The sequence below is a fragment of the Myodes glareolus genome, chromosome 8, assembly GCF_982192425.1.
Source record: "Myodes glareolus chromosome 8, mMyoGla1.1, whole genome shotgun sequence".
In the NCBI taxonomy this organism is placed as follows: Eukaryota; Metazoa; Chordata; class Mammalia; order Rodentia; family Cricetidae; genus Myodes; species Myodes glareolus.
Window position 1 is genome coordinate 35,154,489 of NC_142033.1, and position 21,004 is coordinate 35,175,492.

Here is a 21,004-nt window from a genome sequence, read left to right on the forward strand (position 1 = left end):
AGTTTGCTCGAATGCTAATGGGTGCAGGCTGTGATGGAAATGCTAACAGCCATGGATTTGGAACCATCAAACAGAGTTTGGTGAGGTCACCATTGGGAACACCATTGAAGACAGTGACTTTCACTCTTCAGAACCTTTTCAGTCGTCAATTTTCTGTTAGGGAGAGGTGGAACCCTATGATGCCCTCCTCATTCAGAGCTGATTGGCGACAGGCCTCACATAGGCAGTTGCTGCCGGATTCAAGACAGCAGTTGTTGCATTATGCCCAGATGCAAGATCGACTTCTCAGGTACCGTTAAACCTCAGTGATTAAATCAGATACAAAATATGACATTTCAAATGCGTTTCTGAAAGCACAAATACAAGAAATGTCATAAAACCAAACAAGGTGGTAGACAGGCAGCGACACAAGATCCTATTATAGGGAAACAGGGCCACCATGAACTGGGCTGTGCAGAGAGGCCGGTGGGAAAAGGAGGCGTTAAGCTAGGCCTGTACCCTGTGTTTATGTGCTAGGACAATGATTCTCAACCCTGGAGATGCCATTTTGCAACGTGCGGGGACATTTCTCACTGCTACAACTGTGCGCGCTAGCGTCTAGTGGTTTTCAATCAAGAATGCTGCTAAACATCCGTTCCCATGCATCAGTGAATTACTCCAAGATGCTAGTAGTACGGCAGGTGAGAGCCCTCCTCTGGAGGTAGAGAGCAGTAGAAACAAAAATCCAGGTATTCACAAGGCCAGCCTCTTACAAGTCTGTTGAGAGAGGAGGCAGTGCCTGCCAAGTCTCTTAACCTCTCTGGTCATGTCACAGTGAGAAGGTTGCACGAAATGACCTTTGCTTACTAATTCTGTAGAAGGAAACTAAGCTGTCCTGCTTGCTTCTTGAATAGAGGCAAAGCAGCTTGTGTTTATGGAGTGGGAGACTGGGCAGACGGAAGGAAGTCCTGAATAAAAGGTCTTTCTGTGTCTTGGCATTCGGCTTTAATGTAATGGTAATTTTGAGGGACAAAGGTTAATAGTATACTTCTCAGATGCCAAACTGAAGTAAATATTTACATGGGAAAACTTCAGAAGAAACATTTTTCCATCAAGTTTTCTGGGAGAGAGAGAGAGAGGGAGAGAAAGAGAGAGAGAGGGAGAGGGAGAGGGGAAGGGAGAGAGAGAAAGAGAGAGAGAGAGAGAGGGAGAGAGAGAGAGAGAGAGCTGGAAGGGAAAAAAAGCAAAAACAAACCAAACAAAAACAAAAATCTAACTTAGGTCCAGGCAAAAATTATGCTTGAACTGAGCAAGAAAATCACAGCAAGCACCTTTTGAAAATTATGATTTGTTGGCCCCAAATTGCGCTGACCACATCTCTTTTCAGTGCAAATAAACATTTACTCCAATAAAAGGAGCCACTATGATCTTTGCTGTTTGCTGTGGGCTCCTGGCTGCATGGTATTCTTGGTTAGGGTTTCAAGTGTTTACCGATCTGAAGGGCGGTGTGGAAGTCACAGGCTGTTTTCTAAGCGCAGAGAATTTGGTATCTAACTTCTGAGAGGATCTCGTCACTGAGGAGGCACCCATGGAAGTTGCATTAATTCTTTAAACAAATACCATTTATGTGGTAGTTCAGCAAATGACAGTGCTAATCTTAAAAACTTCTCTGCAGAGGTGTTTTGGTATAGATTACCAAAGATCCAGAGCAGGCTTCCCAGAAGACACAGAAACTTCTGGAAATTTCTAGTGTGTTCTTGGTTAATCAAATGCTAAATGGAGTATTTAATTCCCTAGTGCTCCTACCATCAGAAAAAGTAAAGCACACTGCTTGAGAAGAATGTTATTCATGGTTTCCAACCTTCCCCTCTCCTCTCTGGGAGATGCATGGACTCTTACACTCATGGCTAAGTTGAGTAGACTATTTTCCGGGTTAATGCTTGGTCTACCAAATTAATTCAAGACTTCCTAAAAATAATTCAATTTAAACAAAACGAAAATGAAAAGACCTTTTAAGCACTCTCAAAAAACTACACATTTCTGAATGTCCACTCCCTTCTCTGCCCTGTGGATATCAAAAGCAAGCAAGGCCATGACCTTCCTGGGCCAGCTGTCAATCACATGCAGCAGAAGGGTGCAGTATGGGAAGACAGTTCCCTCTGTCGCATAGAAGGAAGCAGGACTGTCAATATGAAGACTAACACCTCTTCTTGTTCTTATATTTTCCTTTATTATTCCACCCTTGCTTGAAAATTATTCAGGTTGGGAGAAATAAAAAAATAAAAAGTGCTTAAATTTTTCTGTATACATGTAAGTGTGTAATATATAGTATGTATATATGTATATGTATATATAATTTTTTCTTAATGAAATCACTGCAGAGGATCTACAAGGCTCATGCCATTCTTAAGATGAGGTGATTCTAGAAGTTGAGATAGTTTCTCACAGAAGAAATTTTTTTGAAATAGATGTGTACGAACTGTTTAACTGATCTATGGCAAAAAAAACCCTCTCATTTTAAATTGGCACAGCAATTGCATATACTTACTGAGTATGATGTGATAACTCAATAATGTATACACTATATAATGATCAAATGCGTCCGTATTTGGTATCACTTCCTTATGCTTACTCTTTAGTCTCTCTTAAGATTATCAGAGACTATGGCCACTCTACTGGGCTTTAGGACGCTAGAACTTGGGGGAGGCTGGAAAACAAGTGCAAAGACTCTGTGAATAATTGCTGTTGAGCTTAGCCTGTGATGCTAAAGGTCTGCTCACCATGTTAAGTAAAAGTCAGATAAAAACTTCTGGAAAACGATAAGAGACCTTGACTTGGGAATCAGTGTCTTGGTCCTGGTTCTTCAGTGACTCTGCCAGCCATTGGGTGTCTCTAACTCCGTACGTATAAGACAATAAATAGCCAGGGGTCAGGTCTACAGCGAGGTTTCCCTCTCATCCTAGCCTTTGTCCAGCTAGACACTAGTGCAGGGCGCTGCTCCGATGGCACATCTGTCCTTTTCCTTGTCCGCAGACTGCACCGAGGACCTGTTTCACTGCCACACGGGCAAGTGCCTCAGTCACAGCCTCGTCTGTGATGGGTACGACGACTGTGGGGATCTGAGCGACGAGCAAAACTGTGGTAAGTGCAAGGCTCCCTCAAAGGACTGTCCTAGAAACCACAGGCACTTGTGACCGAGAACATATATCTGTCTGTTCACTGTCTGACTAGAAGGTTGCAAAACAAAGCAAAGCAAACCAACCAACTTCCCTGTTCAGAAGGAACAGTGTGAACACGGGGCTCAGTTGTGTCTTCTGCATCTGTACCCTGCTTCTTACCTAACCGCCACACTAAGGGACTGTTAGGGACATAGAGAGGAAAGGCGGCGGGATTGTTGCAGTGCTAGTGTATCCCCGTGTTTTGTTCTGTTTAGCCTCTGGCTACAGCGGGCTTTTGTTTGGATTTTGAGCTCCTGAGCAAAACTTTGCTGAGAGATATATTATAAAGTGTAACATGTGGCCAAGGCTCCCATCCCCCACAGCATATGACTTTAGTGACTCTGTGCATGGTGTATTCAACAAGGGTTGGATGCCAGATTGGTTTTATGTGCAGATGCTGAGTTTTTGTTTTTCCAAACATAAGCCTTCCTTTGAAGGCACATATTAATTCTGCATCATGTCTTTGGAATCTAAACCAGCAAAATATCTCTCGGTTACTGATCTTTATATATCTTGTGATTTTATATATCTTGTGATTAGCTTTACATGTTTATGCAATATATTATTGAGAGTTGGAAATTTGTAATATGTACCAAAGGGCAAACTGGAACAAAGACAAGTGTTGGACAATAGTCAACATTTGGGATTATCTAACGGGATGCTAGAAAGAGTTGGAGTGTAAGGCAAAGGAAGCCTTGAAGTGGATATAGTCAGCAGATAGCCCCAAGTGGGGAAATTTGGTAGTTTCTAGGAGTATTGTCTAACTTTTGCCCACTGTATCCATAAAATATTAAAATTCCAGGTGTATAATCCACAAACTAATTATTAGATATAGGTGGGACTGTCTAGATTTGGGACAAAGAACAAGTGAAAATTGTAATCTTGCCCATTACAGAATCTAGTGTGAAGAACCCTTGCAGTTCATTTAATCTACACCCTCCCCCCCTTCTCCAATGAAGGAACTGGGAGCTGGGAGGTTGGGAAAGTGCCAGAGTAGGTGGGGTTTGAAAAGTGGGTGTGTTAGTAGGTAGTATACTTGTGTGAAAAGGACTGTAAGTACCAGAGGCCTCTGAAGACGAGCAGATGTTGTTCAGTCTATGCTTTCAAGATGCCTTCGTAAACTAGCAGCAATTAGTCCTCCCCTGGACCAGTCTTTGCTCCGCTCTCTGTCTCCAGTGGACTGAGCATGGGCGGATCTCCTGGTTCCTGCCCGAGCTTGTGGTTACTTTTTTCTCCACACCGTGCCTTCCGTAGTCTCTGTTTTACTTTTCTACAATACCTTTGGTGATTCACTGTTGCTCAGGAGGCTATGACAGCAGTCACATTCATGGAGACATGTGAAACTTTCTCATTATTGCACCTGCTATTTCTGAACCCTTACCATTCATAGAACCATTATGTTTATGTCACAATAGCCCTCAGAGCTATGAATTCTTCCCTGCAAGAGAGGAAACTTGCTAATTAGTGAGCTCCCCAACTTGCCATATTCCAGAAATGTGTGGATTGGGGCAGAAGAGATATCCAGATGCAAAGAAATCGTAAGAAAATAGTGATTTTCCTTTCTTACCTAGCAGTTCTTTCAATCATGAGCTATAGATTAGGATAATCCAGTAGAAAATCCAGGCTTAGCGTCGGGGGGTGGGGGAGGAGGGATGACATAAGGAGACACTCATCTTTCCAGCTTGCCAGGGAGATGTAATTCTTAGAAACCCAACTGGCCTGTTATAGACACACCAATCAACCCTCTGCATCCGGAACCTCACAGCTTACTTCTGGTCATTTGACTCACTGGAAAAGTCATAGGTTTTTTTTCCCTAAATAAAGGAAACCAGACATGCCAACCATTAGAACACCTGCCCCGAGAAACAAATGAGTCTGCCCACAGGAATGTGGACAGTGGGGTTTGGCTTGGTGGAAGGCGGCGTGTGAGCTTGGTTGGAGCCATCCTAGGGACGTTAGTGATGGAACAGAAGCAATGAGAGTGGATTCTCTTCAGCCGGAGCGGTGGGCACAAGTCTAAGTATTCCCCATGCTCTTCCTCTCCCTCCCCATCTTCGTCATCTTTCCTTTTCTCTAGACTGCAACCTCACAAAAGAGCACCGCTGTGGGGACGGACGCTGCATCGCGGCTGAGTGGGTGTGTGATGGGGACCACGACTGCGTGGACAAGTCTGACGAGATCAACTGCTGTGAGTGCCCCCGTCCCCACCCCCGAGGAGTCTCAGTTTGCTTGTTGTTCTTTTTGTTCCTGTTCAGACTGCACGGAAACCAAAGTCCATTATGTAAACAGCACGCAAGGAGGATGATTGCTTAAACTTTGGTTCTATCAATCTGATTCCATCTTCTGTCTATGAATGCAGCATTCAAGAGGTGTGAGAACAGTATCACTGTAGCTGTGACCTCAAACCTCTCTCCTCCAAAGTCCAAGCTTAAATTGGCCGATCTGGCCCAGCAGTGCCTGCGTTTTCTCTTACTGCTCCTGTATCCTTCATGTTTCTGGGAGCTTTCCAAGGGCAATTCTCTTCCCAGAGCCCAGGGAGCCCCCTTTTCTCTGCCTATGATATACAAGCAGTTAAGCCTCCAAGCATGTTCTTAGGGGCCATTTGTGGGAGGACTGCCAGAAAGAAGGGAGCATGCTATGATCCTATAGTAACACGGAGAGAATCTGATAGCGATTATTATTTTATAGCAGGCTATGTTTCTAGATAAACGGAAACTTGTTTTCACATCGACTCGTAACAATTCTGATTGTTAGTCATGTTCTCCCACTTGGGAAACACTCTGTCCCTTGGAAGACAGACATGAAAAAAAGTTAATAGTAACAGTTACATGTTGAAATAGTACAACATCTGAAATGATTAAAATGACATATCTATATGTATTTGAATGAAATATTTCATTTCACTTGGTACAAAGGGTTGACACACAATTTCCTTGTGGTATCTGCATTAATTACAGAACACTGGGTAGATGTCACAGTCTGAGAATCTTTATATGGAAAGGCATGGTATTGTGTTTAGCCCATTCATGTCTCCTATGTTCTAGTTCACTTATAAAATGCAGTACAATGCATATGCTTCTATACAGTTGTTATACCAAATTGTTTAAGAAACAATAATAAGGAAAACACTCTGTGCTTGATACAAATATATTTGCCTCAATATTTTTTATTTGTAATTAGCTGAATCTGTAAACTTAGAACCCATAGATATTGCATATGAAGTTGAATATTTACTTGGCTTATTCGTTGAGGCAAAAATAGAAATGAAGATAAAATAGTTGTATTTTGACAGATGAGAAGCTGTATAAAACGTTTCCTAATCATGGTACCTGGCTTTCTCTTCCTCTGCTTAATTTGAAGTCTTTGCTTGGTAAGCCCATGGGCTAGAGTGGCTGTATTAAAGGATTGAGGAGAGCGAGGCTGTGGTGGGCTAAAGAAAACATCTGGTGGGGAGCCTTGATTCAAGAAGTGGGTCTTAACGTTAGATGATAACTCAGCGAAGACTGAGGTCTCATGACACATGCGTTTCTGATGCTTTAAAATGCTGGAAGTTTAGAATTTTGAGAAATCACAAGAATCGAAAAAGCTAAAGGTAACCAGACACCCCATTTACAAATGCCAGCCATCAATAAAAGTCAGACAATGAAGTATTCACTGTGTAGTAGGTATTCTGGGATTTTTTTCAAACACATTATTTCACTGCCTCGTTAGATTAGAAAGCTGTGGACTGAAAGGCCTGGTGTAAAGTCAGACAAGCTTCTTTTCATAGTCTTTCCCTGCCTCCCGGCAGCCTCGTGACTTAGAACTGAGCGAGGTGTTCTCTCAACTTCAGTTCCCCCATCTGTAAAACAATGCTATGACATCTGTTTCATAGGGATCTGACCTTAATATGTAAGACAAGCCTACTACGGTTTTTGTCACAAAGTACACCCCTTATTAACTGCAAGTGTTTTTTCAATCATTGACTGTATCATTGAAAAGCACTCAGTTCTTAATAAGTGCTCTTTTATAATGGAGAGAGAGTTCAGAAGGAAAGAAAACCTTCCAGAAACTCTCGGAAATAGAAAAACAAGTAGCACCACACCCCCTTATGCTTGCACAGGATTTGTCGGTGATACCTGGTAGGTGGCTGTCATTTGTATGGTCAGTAAGGGGCATCAGTAAGCAAAGTGATGGTTCTTTCGCCTCCCCTAGCTTGCCACAGCCAGGGCCTGGTGGAATGCAGAAGTGGGCAGTGCATCCCTAGCAGCTTCCGGTGTGACGGAGACGAAGACTGTCAGGACGGGAGTGATGAGGAGAGCTGCGTTGACCGTGAGTGTGTCCCCAGTGTCCCCAGCCCCCAGAGCGTCCTGTTTTGGTGGCTCTTTCTATGGGGGAATGAACAGGATTTCCTTACAGATGATTCCAGATTTCCTGGTCACCCCTTTCTCTTGGTGAATATGGAATACTTAAGCGGCACAGGCTGGAAACTCTTCCCTAAGGCTAGAGAGGAAGCCACACGCTCAGATTCTGTTGAGTCTTCTAGGGAAAGCCTAGTAAAGAGAAAACTTCAGTGTGTAGCATGCAATTAAACGTGATTAGATCCCCAAAAGAAGGAACTGGCTCGTGAAATTAAGTGTAACTGCATCCTAATTTGGCCATGTTCGGAGACTCAGTTTAATGTTTCACATTGCCAAGCAACAGGCTTAAATATACTTTTTAAAAAAGAACATAATATCCAGGCATGATGGAAATTAAACATGTTGGGTTTTAAATGTGATTATACACACACACACACACACACACACACACACACACACACACACACACATATATATATATATATATATATATATAAAGCAAGTTCCATACTGATTATTTTAAGACCCGGTTTGTCTGGAAACCTCCCAGCATGTGATTGACAGACTATTCCCAAACTTAATAACGCCCCCCATATTGTCTTGTATGGTATTAACAACCAACATTGCACGGGGGCATCAGCATGGCCACTGCACCCTGTGCTGAGCTTCATGCCTCGTGCGACTGCTTGCTGCCTGGGTGGCTTTAGGGGAGTCGCTCCACTTTTCTAGGTCACAGTTTCTCTATCATCTCAGATGATGATAAGTCCTATGTGGGGCAAACGCCTGGTGAGAGCTGAACAAATACGGCATGTTTTCACAGGGCTCATATGGGAACTCAGTCTAACCAAACAGCCGACGGAGCTCACAGTCTCACGAGATGGGGAGGCTCACGGTTGATGTCCAATTGTGTAGGACAGGTGGCAAGGAATTCAGGGTGCTGGGCTTCTGCAGGCTTGACAGAGAGCCCCCAGAAAAAAGGGTATGGTGGAGATGTACTAGAGTGTCAAGCTGAAGAATGAGAGGCGCTCTTGAGGAAGCGAGGAGCTCCCATGAGCTCGGCAGGCCCACAGCACTACCCTACCAGTGGTCTTGAAATAGGAAGTGGAAGGTGTGTTTAGGCTGCAGAGTGAAGACCATGTTGAGAGTTTTGCTCCAGGCTTCTTTTCTGTTGTGTTCCTGCTCAGAAAGACCTTCGCTTCTCAGGACAACTTCCCCCACTTCTTTAGGCAGCTTTGCCCTCCTGAGGTAGTCTGCTTCAACTTTCTTGATAAACACCTCTGGTAAAGCTGTGTTTTTGCAGCCCGGTGAGGTGGAGCTCACTACACCATCCATGCTAGACTTTGAGATTCACAGAGGAAGCCATATGCTTTTGTCTTCCAGTGTTCAGTTTCTGGTTTGTTGCATAGGCTTGCTGCAAAGCAGACACTTAATATTCGCTGAACTGTTGACTGCATGATGTCCTAAAATGTCACAAAGAGCTTACACTTATAAAAAAATGTTTAAAGTTGCCTTGAGGGAAAAAAAAATTGCCCCTGATCTGATAGCTTTAAATGACAAGAGTGACACCATTTCTGCAAGGTGGCAGTATATAACATTTCACTCTAGTAGGACTGGAGGAAGAATTCCAGTATAATACACAATGCCTTAGAAATATGGATAAGCATGATTGCATATGTACATATATGGCTGCTTAGAGTGCCTTACAAGATATTCTGGATTCCAGATGGCGTGTCTGAAAGTAATTGACCATAATAACCGGGGAGAGATGGAAAGAGAATGGGTAGCAATTTATTTCTGTATCCACTTAAGCCACCAATGACCGGGAAATCAATGGCAAAAACAGTTTTCTCTCCACACACCTTAAGGAAAAGCCATCAGGGTGGAGGCTGCCGCCGCCCTGCCCCCATTCATTTGGGAAGAAGAAGCCCTGATCTTAGGTCCTCAGAGCTTGGCTGTTGATCATGTGCAAGGATACAAAAATTATGGGTAGCAGCTATGAAAGACTTGCACCATGCTCACGGATCCTTGGAATGGGGCATTCATTTTGATGCCCTGGTGATTACCAGGGAAAGTGTTTTCCTTAATCTGGAGAGTTGGGGGCAAATGAGTGTTTGAGATGTCATTTATGACCCAGCATGCCAATATCTCTGGGCTACCTTTTGGCCCTCGCTTTTAATGGACACCGTTGTATGGGCACCATTGTATGGGCACCGTTGTATGGGCACCGTTGTAAAGACAGCTACGCTTTTTCTCACTACAAACAGCCATCTGTTGTTTTCTTTAGTGCGGTTTGCCCCTTTTCTGTTCATTTGTACGGAATTCTTTCGGGTACTGGGCTGTATTTAGTTGACGGGATGGTGAGCCCAGAACACACCTCTTCCACATGTGTTCAATATCTGGGGCTAGACTGGAAGGAAATTAAAGCTGTGTCACTCTGTGGCTCCAGGAGACATTCTTAGTCTTTCAGGATTGAAAGGTTTGGCAGGTGCTGAAAGCTACCGGTCTTTTCCCCTTCCACAGGTCAGACGCCATGTCCAGAAGGAGACGGGGGATGCCTCGACAGTTCTTGCCTCGACACATGTGCTGGTAGCTCTCCGTGTGACTCGGACGGCGGCCTGAGGAACTGTAGTAAGTACAGCGGCTGACACGGACAATCTTTGTGACAGACAGTATGTGCAGCCTCTTCATACCTCATCGTTATAAACTACTGAAGTTTGGAATCGCTCCAAAAATATATGCATATATATTGGCTTTTTCTTTTGTCTAAAGGTTGCATGTGGTAGCAGAAAAGAACCAAAATGGTCTTGATTAACTAAATAAGAAACAAATGTGTGGTCGTGGATGGGCCATCAATCCACATTGCCTAATGTCATTACCACCACTTTCAGCTCAACATCAGCTCCTATAAATTATTTTCATGGCTCCATCTGTGGGCAGATGTTATCTTTCTTCTTTTTAAAGCACAGCTTCCAAACTGGAGATTCCATCCAAGAGGCAGAGAGGAGACTCAGTGAAACGGTCTCGTGAAATTTGGTCAGTCTATTCTTTCAGTAGATGCGTTCCCCCTGTATGAAAGACACTGGTGAGCTATCACGGTCTGGGAATCATCGTGTGCATTTGTTTCGGGGCCGGCGCAGTGGCTCCAATGGTGAGAGCAGGTGGCTTTCTCTCCGTTGATTTTCAGTAGAGATTAGCCGAGGGAAGATTGGATGGGCAAGAGTGAAGATTATCAAACTCCCGTGGGAAATTTTAATTGAATTAGAAAATTTCCAGGTTTTTAGAAATGATTTCTGCCTCCAGAACTCAGCTACGAGATCGCACTCACCTCTTTGATGTGGGGTCATTAATTGTTTGCTCCATCTTCAGCTTGACGTTCAAAACTTAGAAACAGGCCAGTTCCCTTGCAGATATCAAAAGAGAGTTACTTCATATCATATACCCTCTCCATGAAGGCCACCAGAAGCTTCAAGGCCAGAAGACTGAAGAGGCAATGGACTTCTAGTAACCTTGTAACACTTGAGGTGAATTATACCCCCGACTGGGATAGCCCAGAATATCAGTGCTCATGGATGCTCAGAAACCATGGCTGATAGCAAAGCCCCCATCTCTCTGTAGTTCTCACATGAGCGGACCATTTCTCTAATGTGTTATATTAATCCATCTTTCCATTGCTAATGACATAATACCGCAGACTACACAATTAACCAGCAAAGAAAGGTTTACTTTGTTCATAGTTCGGGCTCAAGTTTGAGGGAGCCCCATATGGCCATGTTCTTCCCACTGCAAGAAAGTCAGAGTACCATAGGTATCCCATAGAGACAGAAAAGAGATATCCCCTCTCTTAGCGCAGCCCCTCAGTGCTCAGTCGTGGGCTCAACCCTGATGCTTTTGTCACCTCCTGTATGTGCCCCTTCTAAGTGTGGTGGTCTGATTAAGACTCTTCACTCTTAATACCTCACAGTGGGATTAGACGACTTGATTTCGGCACAGACACGTTATAATAGCATAGGAAAGGACAGTCGATGTTAGCCTGTCACTAACATCAGCAGGGGCAAGGGACACACATCAGGCTGAAGAGTGCTTGCCTATGATGCATGAAACCCTGACTTCAACCTTTAGCCCTCATGTTCTTTCATGTCCACAATACCAGCACTTACTACGCCGTGACAATAATATTAGAAGTTCAAAGTCATCCTTAGCTGCTTGGTATATACCTGGTATATATGAGACATTGTCCTCAAAATAATTTTTAGTAAGAAAAATTAAAAAAAAAGATGCACTGGCCACTTTCTCAATCAGCGATATCCAAACTATATATTCACATTTCAATACATTTGTGAGTATGTTCTGGGTTCACTGATTCCATCATTTTGCTTTGCGTAGTCACAATCATGTCTGGATCTTTTTTAGAAGAGTGATTTATTTTATTTCACTTTCAATTTTGGATGAATAATTTTGAAGCGTGACAGTCATGTCAAAGCCATGTGCTCAGCATTAAAGTTGTCAGTGTTGTTTGACATGGAATGACACTGTGAGACTAAAAACTATAGGTAGGACAATGTTAGCCTGTGCCGTGGACAGGGAGACGGGAAACTGAAAATCCTATTTTCTCTCCATTTGAAACAATTCAAGATCTGAAAACGTAGGGGCTAACCATATAACTGAGTGGTTAAAACCACTGGCTGCTCTTCTTCCAGAAGACTCGGGCTTGATTCCCACTACCCACACAGGGGCTCATAAATACCTATAACCTGAGTTTCTGGGGATTCAGCAGCTGTTTCTGGCCTCCGTGGTCAATGCATGCACACTGTGCACAGAGATACAGACAGGCAGAACACTCATACATATTAAATATAAATTAATTTTAAAAATCTCAATCTTTCCTCAAATTCTAAAAATTTAGAATACAGTGTCATCTTACAAAAAAACAATCCCAGGAAGGGCAAGCTGCCAGCTCTGGCTTGTACATTAAGCAGAACTTGCAGTGAGTATACAACATTCCAGGTACACAGGGGCTCTGTCCTCTTTAAGGGAGAAGGCAGAAATCATGTCTCTAGCTTACTGGAGGTAACTTCCAGCACGGAGAACACCCTGTAGTCTCCCGACTCACATTTACCACATTCTTTTCATGTTATTTCAACATACATTTTCCCTAGCATCTCCCTAGCTCCTACATCCTCCATGCATATCTCTGCTCACTCCTTTCCATGCCCAGGAAACACCGGAAGACAGCTTCTTCTGAGTGTTGGACATTTGGTCAGGCATTGGTCCTTCCATTTACTGACAGTGATATCGGTACCTAACTTCCAGCTATCTCCCAAGGAGTCCCTGGGTGGATTGTATATGTGCGCTTGCTTCTCTGTACAGATGCATAAGTAGCGTATCCTCTTGTAAATCTGCTCATTGACAAGGAAACGTGATATTTAACAGTCATCACCAACATCAGCATCAATGGTGTTTAGTTTCTTCACCCCCACCCACCCCCTGATGTTTGTTTCTTCCAATTGAAGCTTACAAAGAGATAACAGGGAATAATGGATCGTTACAGAGTTATTTGAAGTAAAGCTGCTCATTCCTTCCTCCTCTTTCCTTCTCCTTTACCTCCCTCCCTCCCTCCATATGTCTTTCTTTTTCTTTCTTTTCTTCCTTCCTCCCCCTTCTTTCCTTCATTCCTTCCTTCCTTCCTTCCTTCTTTCCTTCCTTCCTTCTTTCCTCTATCCCTTCCTTCCTTCCTTCCTTCCTTCCTTTCTTTCTTTCTTTCTTTCTTTCTTTCTCTCTCTCCTCCCTCCCACCCTCTCTTCCTTTCTTCCTTCCTTCCTTCCTTTCTTTCTTTCTTTCTTTCTTTCTTTCTTTCTTTCTTTCTTTCTTTCTTTCTTTCTTTCTCTCCTCCCTCCCTCCCATCTGTCCTTCTTTCCTCCCTCCCTCCCTCTCTCTTTCTTTCTCTATTTCTTTCTTTTGTGACAGGGTCTCACTATGTATCTCCATCTAGCCTAGAACTCTTTATGTAGACCTGGGTGGCCTTGAACTCACAGAGATCTGCTAGCCTTTGCATCCCGAGCTCTAGGATTAAAGGCATGTGTCACTGCACTTCTTTCTCTTCTTCCGTGTAAAATTATACCCTAGCGTACAGAGGGAAAATGAATGAGTAGACACATAGATGATGAAATATATACCAGAGCTGATTACTTAGCATGTGAAACAGTCCTGTTTGGTTTTATGTTCTTGACATTGAATGAAGAAATTTGATATTCGTCTGGCAGAGCCAGCACTTCACCAAACTTTCTTGGATTCTAGTCTCTGAAGACACTAGTTCCTGCCATCTCATAAAAGTTACGCAGCTTTTCAGTGGTCTTTCAAGATGCACTGGATGGGACTCAGTTCTCAGGATCTTTTAGATGCCCTTGGTGATTCCTGATTGAAGCCAAGGTAGATAATGACTGCGCTAGTGGCCAGTTTGTGACTTGGTACATGGATTTGTGCCTCTCTGACTCTGGGTGTGGAAGGTTTTCATATTTCTCTGTACATTTATTGTTCACTAGAGCAGTGGTTCTCCGCCTTCCTAATACTGCAACCCTTTAATATAGCTCCTAATGTGATGACCCTCAACTGTTGCAAAATAGAATATTTGTTTAACTATGTAAAGATGTGTTACTTTTTTTATGTTACATTCGTATAGCGATGTAAAGACATGTTGCTGGTTCACCTTGCCTGCCTAAGGCACCTGCTTGTTTTAATAAAAAGCTGAACAGCCAATAGCTAGGCAGAGGAGGGATAGGTGGGACTGGCAGGGAGAGAGAAAAGGGGAGCTAGCCAGTCGGCAGGGTGCGGGGAGATGGGGGAGCAGCCTGCCAGGGTCCAGCCAGCTAGAGGCCAGCCAGCTAGACATGGAGGAAGAAGGAAAGCAGGACAGATAGTATGTAGACAAGATAAATGAGCTTCAAGACAGCATATAGATTAGTAGAAATGGGTTAACTTAAGTTTTTTTTAAAAGTTAGCTAGAAACAAACCTAAGATAATTAATAATCAGTCTCCATGTCATAATTTGGGGGTTGGTGGTCCAAGAAAGCCTGTCACATCCAACCATAAAATTATTATTTTGCTACTTCATAACTATAATTTTGCTACTGTTATGAATAATAATGTAAATATCTATGTTTTCCAATGGTCTCATTTGACACTCAAAGGGATTGCAACCCACCTTGGGAACCACTGCACTAGAGAAAGCCTGTGGCTTACTTTCCATTACCACAAATGCCTATCATTACAAACAAAATCCTCAAGTTTACATCTTTGGGCTAAGACACTGTAGTGAAAGGCTCAAAGCATCAGGAATAGCTTTGAACAACCTGGGCTGTTCTGTCCATGCCTGCCTGGCATTCTGACATCTGTCTCCATGCCTTGCACAGAGCAAATTGAAGACGTAGCCTGGCATTGGGGGTAGGAGTAAACATGATGTTTTTATGGCACAGGGGAACCAATCTATCACTTTCCCCTCATAGGATATAACCCAGGCGGAGGGAGGCCCCAGGTGGAAATAATCATTCCTGTGGTTGTCTTGTCCTCTTTGTACCCACATTCATCAAGACCCCATGAAGCCTAGTGTGGCTGTCGTGTCCCCGGGTATTTGCCCGGGTTCCTGGTGTTCTAATTCCCATTACTTCATTATGGCCATTCACCTATTCACTTCCTCCTCTTTCTAGTGCTCTTATTGCACATTGAGGAAGAGGAAGGAGTGAATAGCTTTGCTCTAGACAACTTCCTCCTCATCTATAATCTGTTGCCGGATCTTTGCAAACTCCAATCAAAAGAAACAAATAGCATGGGGCTGTGATCAAGGGCAAGACATCAAAATGGTTAAAGACTTCAGTTCTTGGTAGCAAACAGTTAGGAGGAAAGGTGTCTTTCTACAAGGGTCCCGCCTTCCGAGTGAGAAGTAGATGATTAATTGACACATTATTCCCCGGTGACACAGTGAGTTAATGAATCGAGGCAGGGAGAGCTACAGCTGCTGACATCACAATGGGGGGCGGGGCAGAAACCACGTGGCGGCTGAGGCGAAAACACAGCAGCTGTTTACCATCCTGGCAAACACACAAAACCCAGGCAACTCCTGGATCTCACTGAAGTTCAGGAAGTCAGGCAGGCAGGCAGGGCGAATCTTCTTTAGCTGTGTGCGAGCAGCAAACCCAAACTGTGTGTACTCTGCAGGGCAAATGTCGGGGTTTTTCAACGGTGAACTGTAAAGAAAAACAAACGATGGAGAGGGAAACCAAAAAATTTCAGATACTAAAAAGACAGCCTCTTAAAAACCAGGGAAGCTTGAAGTGGAATATGACAGTCAAGAAAAGCCAGACAGTGACAGCTCTGAGATACGGCTTTCCTTTGGGAAGAAAGGAGAAGGCTGAAATAAGACAGGATCTAGAGGGCGTTTGTGTGTGTGTGTGTGTGTGTGTGTGTGTGTGTGTGTGTGTGTATGTGTGTGAGGTTTTGCCAAATCTCCTTTACTGTGGTCACAAGGGAATTTACTTTCTAACAGCCCACAGACTGTTATAAACAAAGTGATGAACACGGATTGAGAGTTTGCAGCAGAGGATGCTGACCAGTGTGACGAGATGTTGGCCGTGTCTTCTTTTCCTGCAAATGCTCATCACTTAGGACCCAGTTTCCAGTAACCTCGCAGCTCTGCAGCCATGTAATTCACAACCCCTTCTTCATGTGGGATTTGACAGCTCTTGTTGTAGATTTTGAAATATCACAGACAGCACACCAGGCTTTTTAAAAGTGGGTATTTATTAAACCGTATGTGCAGTCAGGACCTGGTGAGCAGAGAACTTAAGAGAGAACCTAGGCGCAGGACGGGCCCAGTGCTAAGCATCCCACATTTGTGACGTGGTCGCCCTCTAGCGACTGTTTCAAATTAGGCGCGATGCTTATGCTTGAACTATAAACGTTTACTGATCAAAGCTAATGAGTATCCAAGAGTCTAATTTGCTCAGCAATCTGTAAAGAATGCCTTTTAAGGGAGCAAAACATAAGGTCCAATCCTTACCTCACTCAATAAAGATCTCCAGCATAGTGCCTGCTTATCATGTAATCTTTTTGTCATCCTTGGCTGCAAAATGCTGAAAGTTACGTTTTGACAAAACAGAAGAGATGCACTCCCCATTTGCCAAAACAGAGAGAAACTATCCATGAGATTTGATATTATCTATTCACCACCTAATTGAAGTACACTGATAAAAGGGTAAACCTTGGTGGGGTGGTAGAGAGAGAGAGAAAGAAAGGATGCCTCAGATATCTGTGTGAATAATGCCATTCTGTAAAATTATAAGTGTATTAAGGGAAGGAGAAAAAGAGGCCAACATCACTGGAATTGAAGATGTTTGTGGTAAACAGTGAAGCCTGTGATACAGCAACAGGGAGAGTGACAGGATGGGTATGATTCTTCACTGGTAAAGACAAACACAAACCTCTGTAAACACCTGAGCACAAGGATGTGAGCAGGGAAGGGGATGGGAGGGGCTTTAAGGTCCTCTAAAAACTCGGAGAGAGGCAGGGAGACAGAGGAATGGTGGAGAATGAGATGCTCGTGCATTTTTTGTTATTGCTAAAGAGAAAATATGTGAAGAATCTAAACATGATATTTGAGAGTTCTGTTTGTTTTGCTCTGAGCAGACAGAGTCATTGATTGTAGATGAAGCTACTTAAACAGCAGACATTTCTATCTCACAGACCTGGGGTCTGGAAGCTTGAGGTCAGGGTGCCGGCATAGCTCAGACATGGAACTTTCTCAACCACAGAAGGCCAATTTCCCCTTGTATCTCCTATTGCTAGAAGGAGTGGGAGATTTCTCCGAGATCCTAGGTGTTGGGCACTGATCTAGTTTTCAAACACACGGTGCTCATGACCTTGTCACCTCACAAGGGCCATGCCTCCCAATATCATCACACTGGGGTGAGGATTTAATCTTATGGCTGTGAGAGAATATAGACAGTGGGTCCTGGACCCCCTTCCTTCGTAAATAGAGGAGACATCAAGGACCAGACCTTTACCTCCCCTGCCTTCTTGTCTTCCCACCTTATATTTGTCCCCAATACAAGGCCAGTTTCCTGCTGTCCTGGCTTCCCCAGGAGACAGAGTGTCCTAGCACATCTTGCCCATGACACCTTTAATCTAGTCAGCCCCTTATGAATATTATATACTCAAACCTCTCAGTCTCTGGATTAATTAGTACTCTTGAGACAGTTCTTGTTACTCATTTATTTGTATCGTACCCCTTTTCAGGCAAGGAAGTATGACAGGAATTGATTACTCAGAATAAGGCATGGAATTTGATTTTATAACAATTTTATAACACGTGTCTAATTAACTCAGGCTCAATGGCATAAGCTGCTGGAATCACCACGGGGACAGAGAGCCTCTACTGTCTTCCCTCAAACCTGTCCAACCCATCTATTCTCAAAGACTTGAATCGCTCTTTGTGCTCTCCCACTGGACCCCTAACATTCGGATCAGTGTCACAATGCCAGCTAATTCAGGCTGCCGTCACAGAGTGCCATAGGCTGGGAGGCATACACATCAATCATGTGTGCCTCCGAGATCAAAAAGCTGAAGTCCACAATCAAAGTCCTGGCAGATCTGCTCTCCAGGGAGGGCTTGCTCACTTCGTGGCTTGCCAAGTCCTACCGTCTTGCTGTGCCCTTACGTGGTGGCAGAAACAAGACCACCAGCTTTAAGAATGCTGAGTCTGCAATGAGCTTTTCTCCTGCTATTTATACTGAATCTAAGTCCAATTGCCTTCCAAAGCCCCTCCTCTGAATGCTGTACCATTGGGGTTATGCCTATGAATTTGGGGGTGAGGGAAACATAGTCCATGATGACCTTTATCCTAGCCTGTTCACGTGTTCTGCAGCCAGCACATGAGTGTTCTTTTCTGCCAAGACCGTGAAGTACAAAAATGGCAGGGGCATTGCTTTTTCTTTTTCAGTGCCTAAAACAGCCCCTGACACATTTCCCCTTTTTTCCTTCCTCTGTTCTCTGATGTCAAGGGCTAAATGTCATTTCTTTAAACTCTGAGACTGATGTGGGGGAGGCAAGGAGGTTAAGGAGTAATACAGCAGGGTGTAACGAACATGAGCCCAACATGCCTAGAATATCAGGACCCTCACGCTCTTCAGGAAGAGGTAGAGCCGGGAGTCAAGAAAGTCTCCCGGAAGTGGTATTACGTGGCTGAGAAGGGATGAATTACTGAGGAAGACAGAGAAGGACTATGCCTAGCAGCAAGTTCTAGAAGGGCATGACATCTGGGAGCATGGCCCATTTGGGTGAATGATATCAGGACAAGATGTAGGAAGAGAGGAACCTACAGGCTACACGAGAACATATCCTTCTGGAAATATTGGGGTTGCAGGGGGCATCGAACCAACCACAGCAAAGATCTGCTGAAGCCATAGTTGTGGCAGGAAAGTTAGGCTGTAATTGAAGAAAGTTCGGCTGAAGTCAAAGTAGCCTTAGACGCCAAGCTAACATGTTTGCATTTTATCCTCAGCAAGAAGCATTCAACAGATCACAGCGTTGTCTTAGGCTAGCATATTGTAGCCTTAATCTTAACTCCACTGGTCAATAAGAAAGTATAAACTCAGAAATCTGTCTAATTGCCCATTTAATTAAACTCATTGATTTTTTTTTTTTTTAAAAAAGTCTGTGAAGATACTGGGGCCTATGCGGTTTTAGAAACAATGACTAAATCAGCAAGAAATAAAAAAAAAGAACTGAACAAAATAACAATGAAAGAGTCATTATCAGATAGAGCTGAGTCAACTTGAAGAACGGCAAAGGGCGTTCTAAAGCGTGTGTGCTGGCCGTGTGCTGGCCGTGTGCTGGCGTGTCATGCGCAGACATGAATACAGCCTGTCATGCGTCTTCTGGAGCAGGGTCCCTGGTTTTGATGTCCATGGACAGATGCTGTGTGTTACTTGTATCTAGTTTTTGCTTCTCCATCTCTGGGCTTCTTAAACTTTCCCCCTTACAACCACTTTCTGTTTTAATTCTGACTTCAGGTATAGAGGTAGAGAAAATAGGAATGCAAACTAAACATTTAGCCATAACAATTCATAAAGAAATTTGCTTTAAAGCAAATCTTTGCATAAGCATAGCTTTACCATTTATTAGAGATAAAAAACAATTTATTAGAGATAAAAATTTTGTGTACTATTTGATACGCGTATTTGCGTATATGAGATAGATGGGCCTATTTTACATAAAAATAGTAGTTGTTGAATATTTGATTTGAAACTGGGCATTTGGCTCACACTTGCAGTTCTAGAACTTAGAAGACTGAGTGAGGCACAGAGATGGCCTTGGCTCTGGGGCCAATCTGAGCTATATAATGAGTTCCAGAGCAACCTAAACTAGAAGATAAACAAAATTAAAGAGCGGCAAAACAACCAACCAACACCTAAAACAACAACAAAAGCCAATCGATACTGTAAGACATAGAACATTATTAATGCTTTTTAAAGTTGGTCCTTGCTTAATTGTATAATTCTCTACACTGAGAATGCAGCTTTCATTTGCATAAATACATAGTAGAAACCAAGAAAAGTGTATTTAGGACTTTCGGAAACCGTGGGAAATGCTATCCTAATCTCAAGATGAGACAAGTTTTCGTGAAATGAAAGTCAGCATTAAGTAAAATTCTAGCACAGTACAATTTGAACTTATGCTAACTTGGTCCATGCTGAAGAAAGATGGAAAATATTGTCTTTATTTCCTGTAATTAAATCGTTGGTTTCTATAAGTGATGAAAACTTGGTATAGCCAGTGAAAGCATGCTAACTCACAGCAGACGGTGTTCTGGGGCCCAAGACGAGCTGTTCCATGCAGTGTTTGCTGTTGTGTCGCAGGGTGTGATGCCATGCATCCTGCAGAATGCATGTGTTCAGACTAAGACTGCAGGGAAGTCACAATGCAACATTTGCAAGTGTCTGAAACACCTTGTCTTCACTATGGGCTTCATTTTGAACTAAGTTTTGGCTGTTGTATGTTCAGAAACCTTCGAGTGTTGCCAATTATTTTACAGCCCACGTGCATGGTTATGTAACCAGAACCCAGAGTTTTAGAACCTGAGATTTAAATCAAGCAAAGTAAACTTTGAGAGTGGAAAGCTTAAAGAGATTGTTTATAATATTCAGATTTGTGGTTTTTTGTTTTGTTTTGTTTTGTTTTTGTTAGGTCAATGTGAGCCAATCACTCTGGAACTCTGCATGAATTTGCCCTACAACCATACACACTATCCAAACTACCTTGGCCACAGGACTCAAAAGGAAGCATCTATCAGCTGGGAGTCATCTCTCTTCCCTGCACTTGTTCAGACCAACTGTTACAAATACCTCATGTTTTTCGCTTGCACCATTTTGGTTCCCAAGTGCGATGTGAATACAGGCCAGCGCATCCCCCCTTGCAGGT

At 43.3% G+C, this 21,004-nt stretch overlaps 1 protein-coding gene across 4 annotated transcripts in view; it reads left to right on the plus strand.

Moving 5' to 3' along the window:
* The window catches only part of Corin (corin, serine peptidase), a 197,664-nt gene that overhangs the window by 131,592 nt on the left and 45,068 nt on the right, over window positions 1–21,004 (plus strand). For all 4 annotated transcript variants that reach the window (XM_087908967.1, XM_087908968.1, XM_087908966.1 and 1 more), the window contains 5 exons: window positions 3,013–3,120; window positions 5,275–5,385; window positions 7,392–7,508; window positions 10,058–10,165; window positions 20,771–21,002. In XM_087908967.1, coding sequence (XP_087765093.1) covers window positions 3,013–3,120; window positions 5,275–5,385; window positions 7,392–7,508; window positions 10,058–10,165; window positions 20,771–21,002 — 676 coding nt within the window. The remainder of the gene's footprint in view (window positions 1–3,012; window positions 3,121–5,274; window positions 5,386–7,391; window positions 7,509–10,057; window positions 10,166–20,770; window positions 21,003–21,004) is intronic.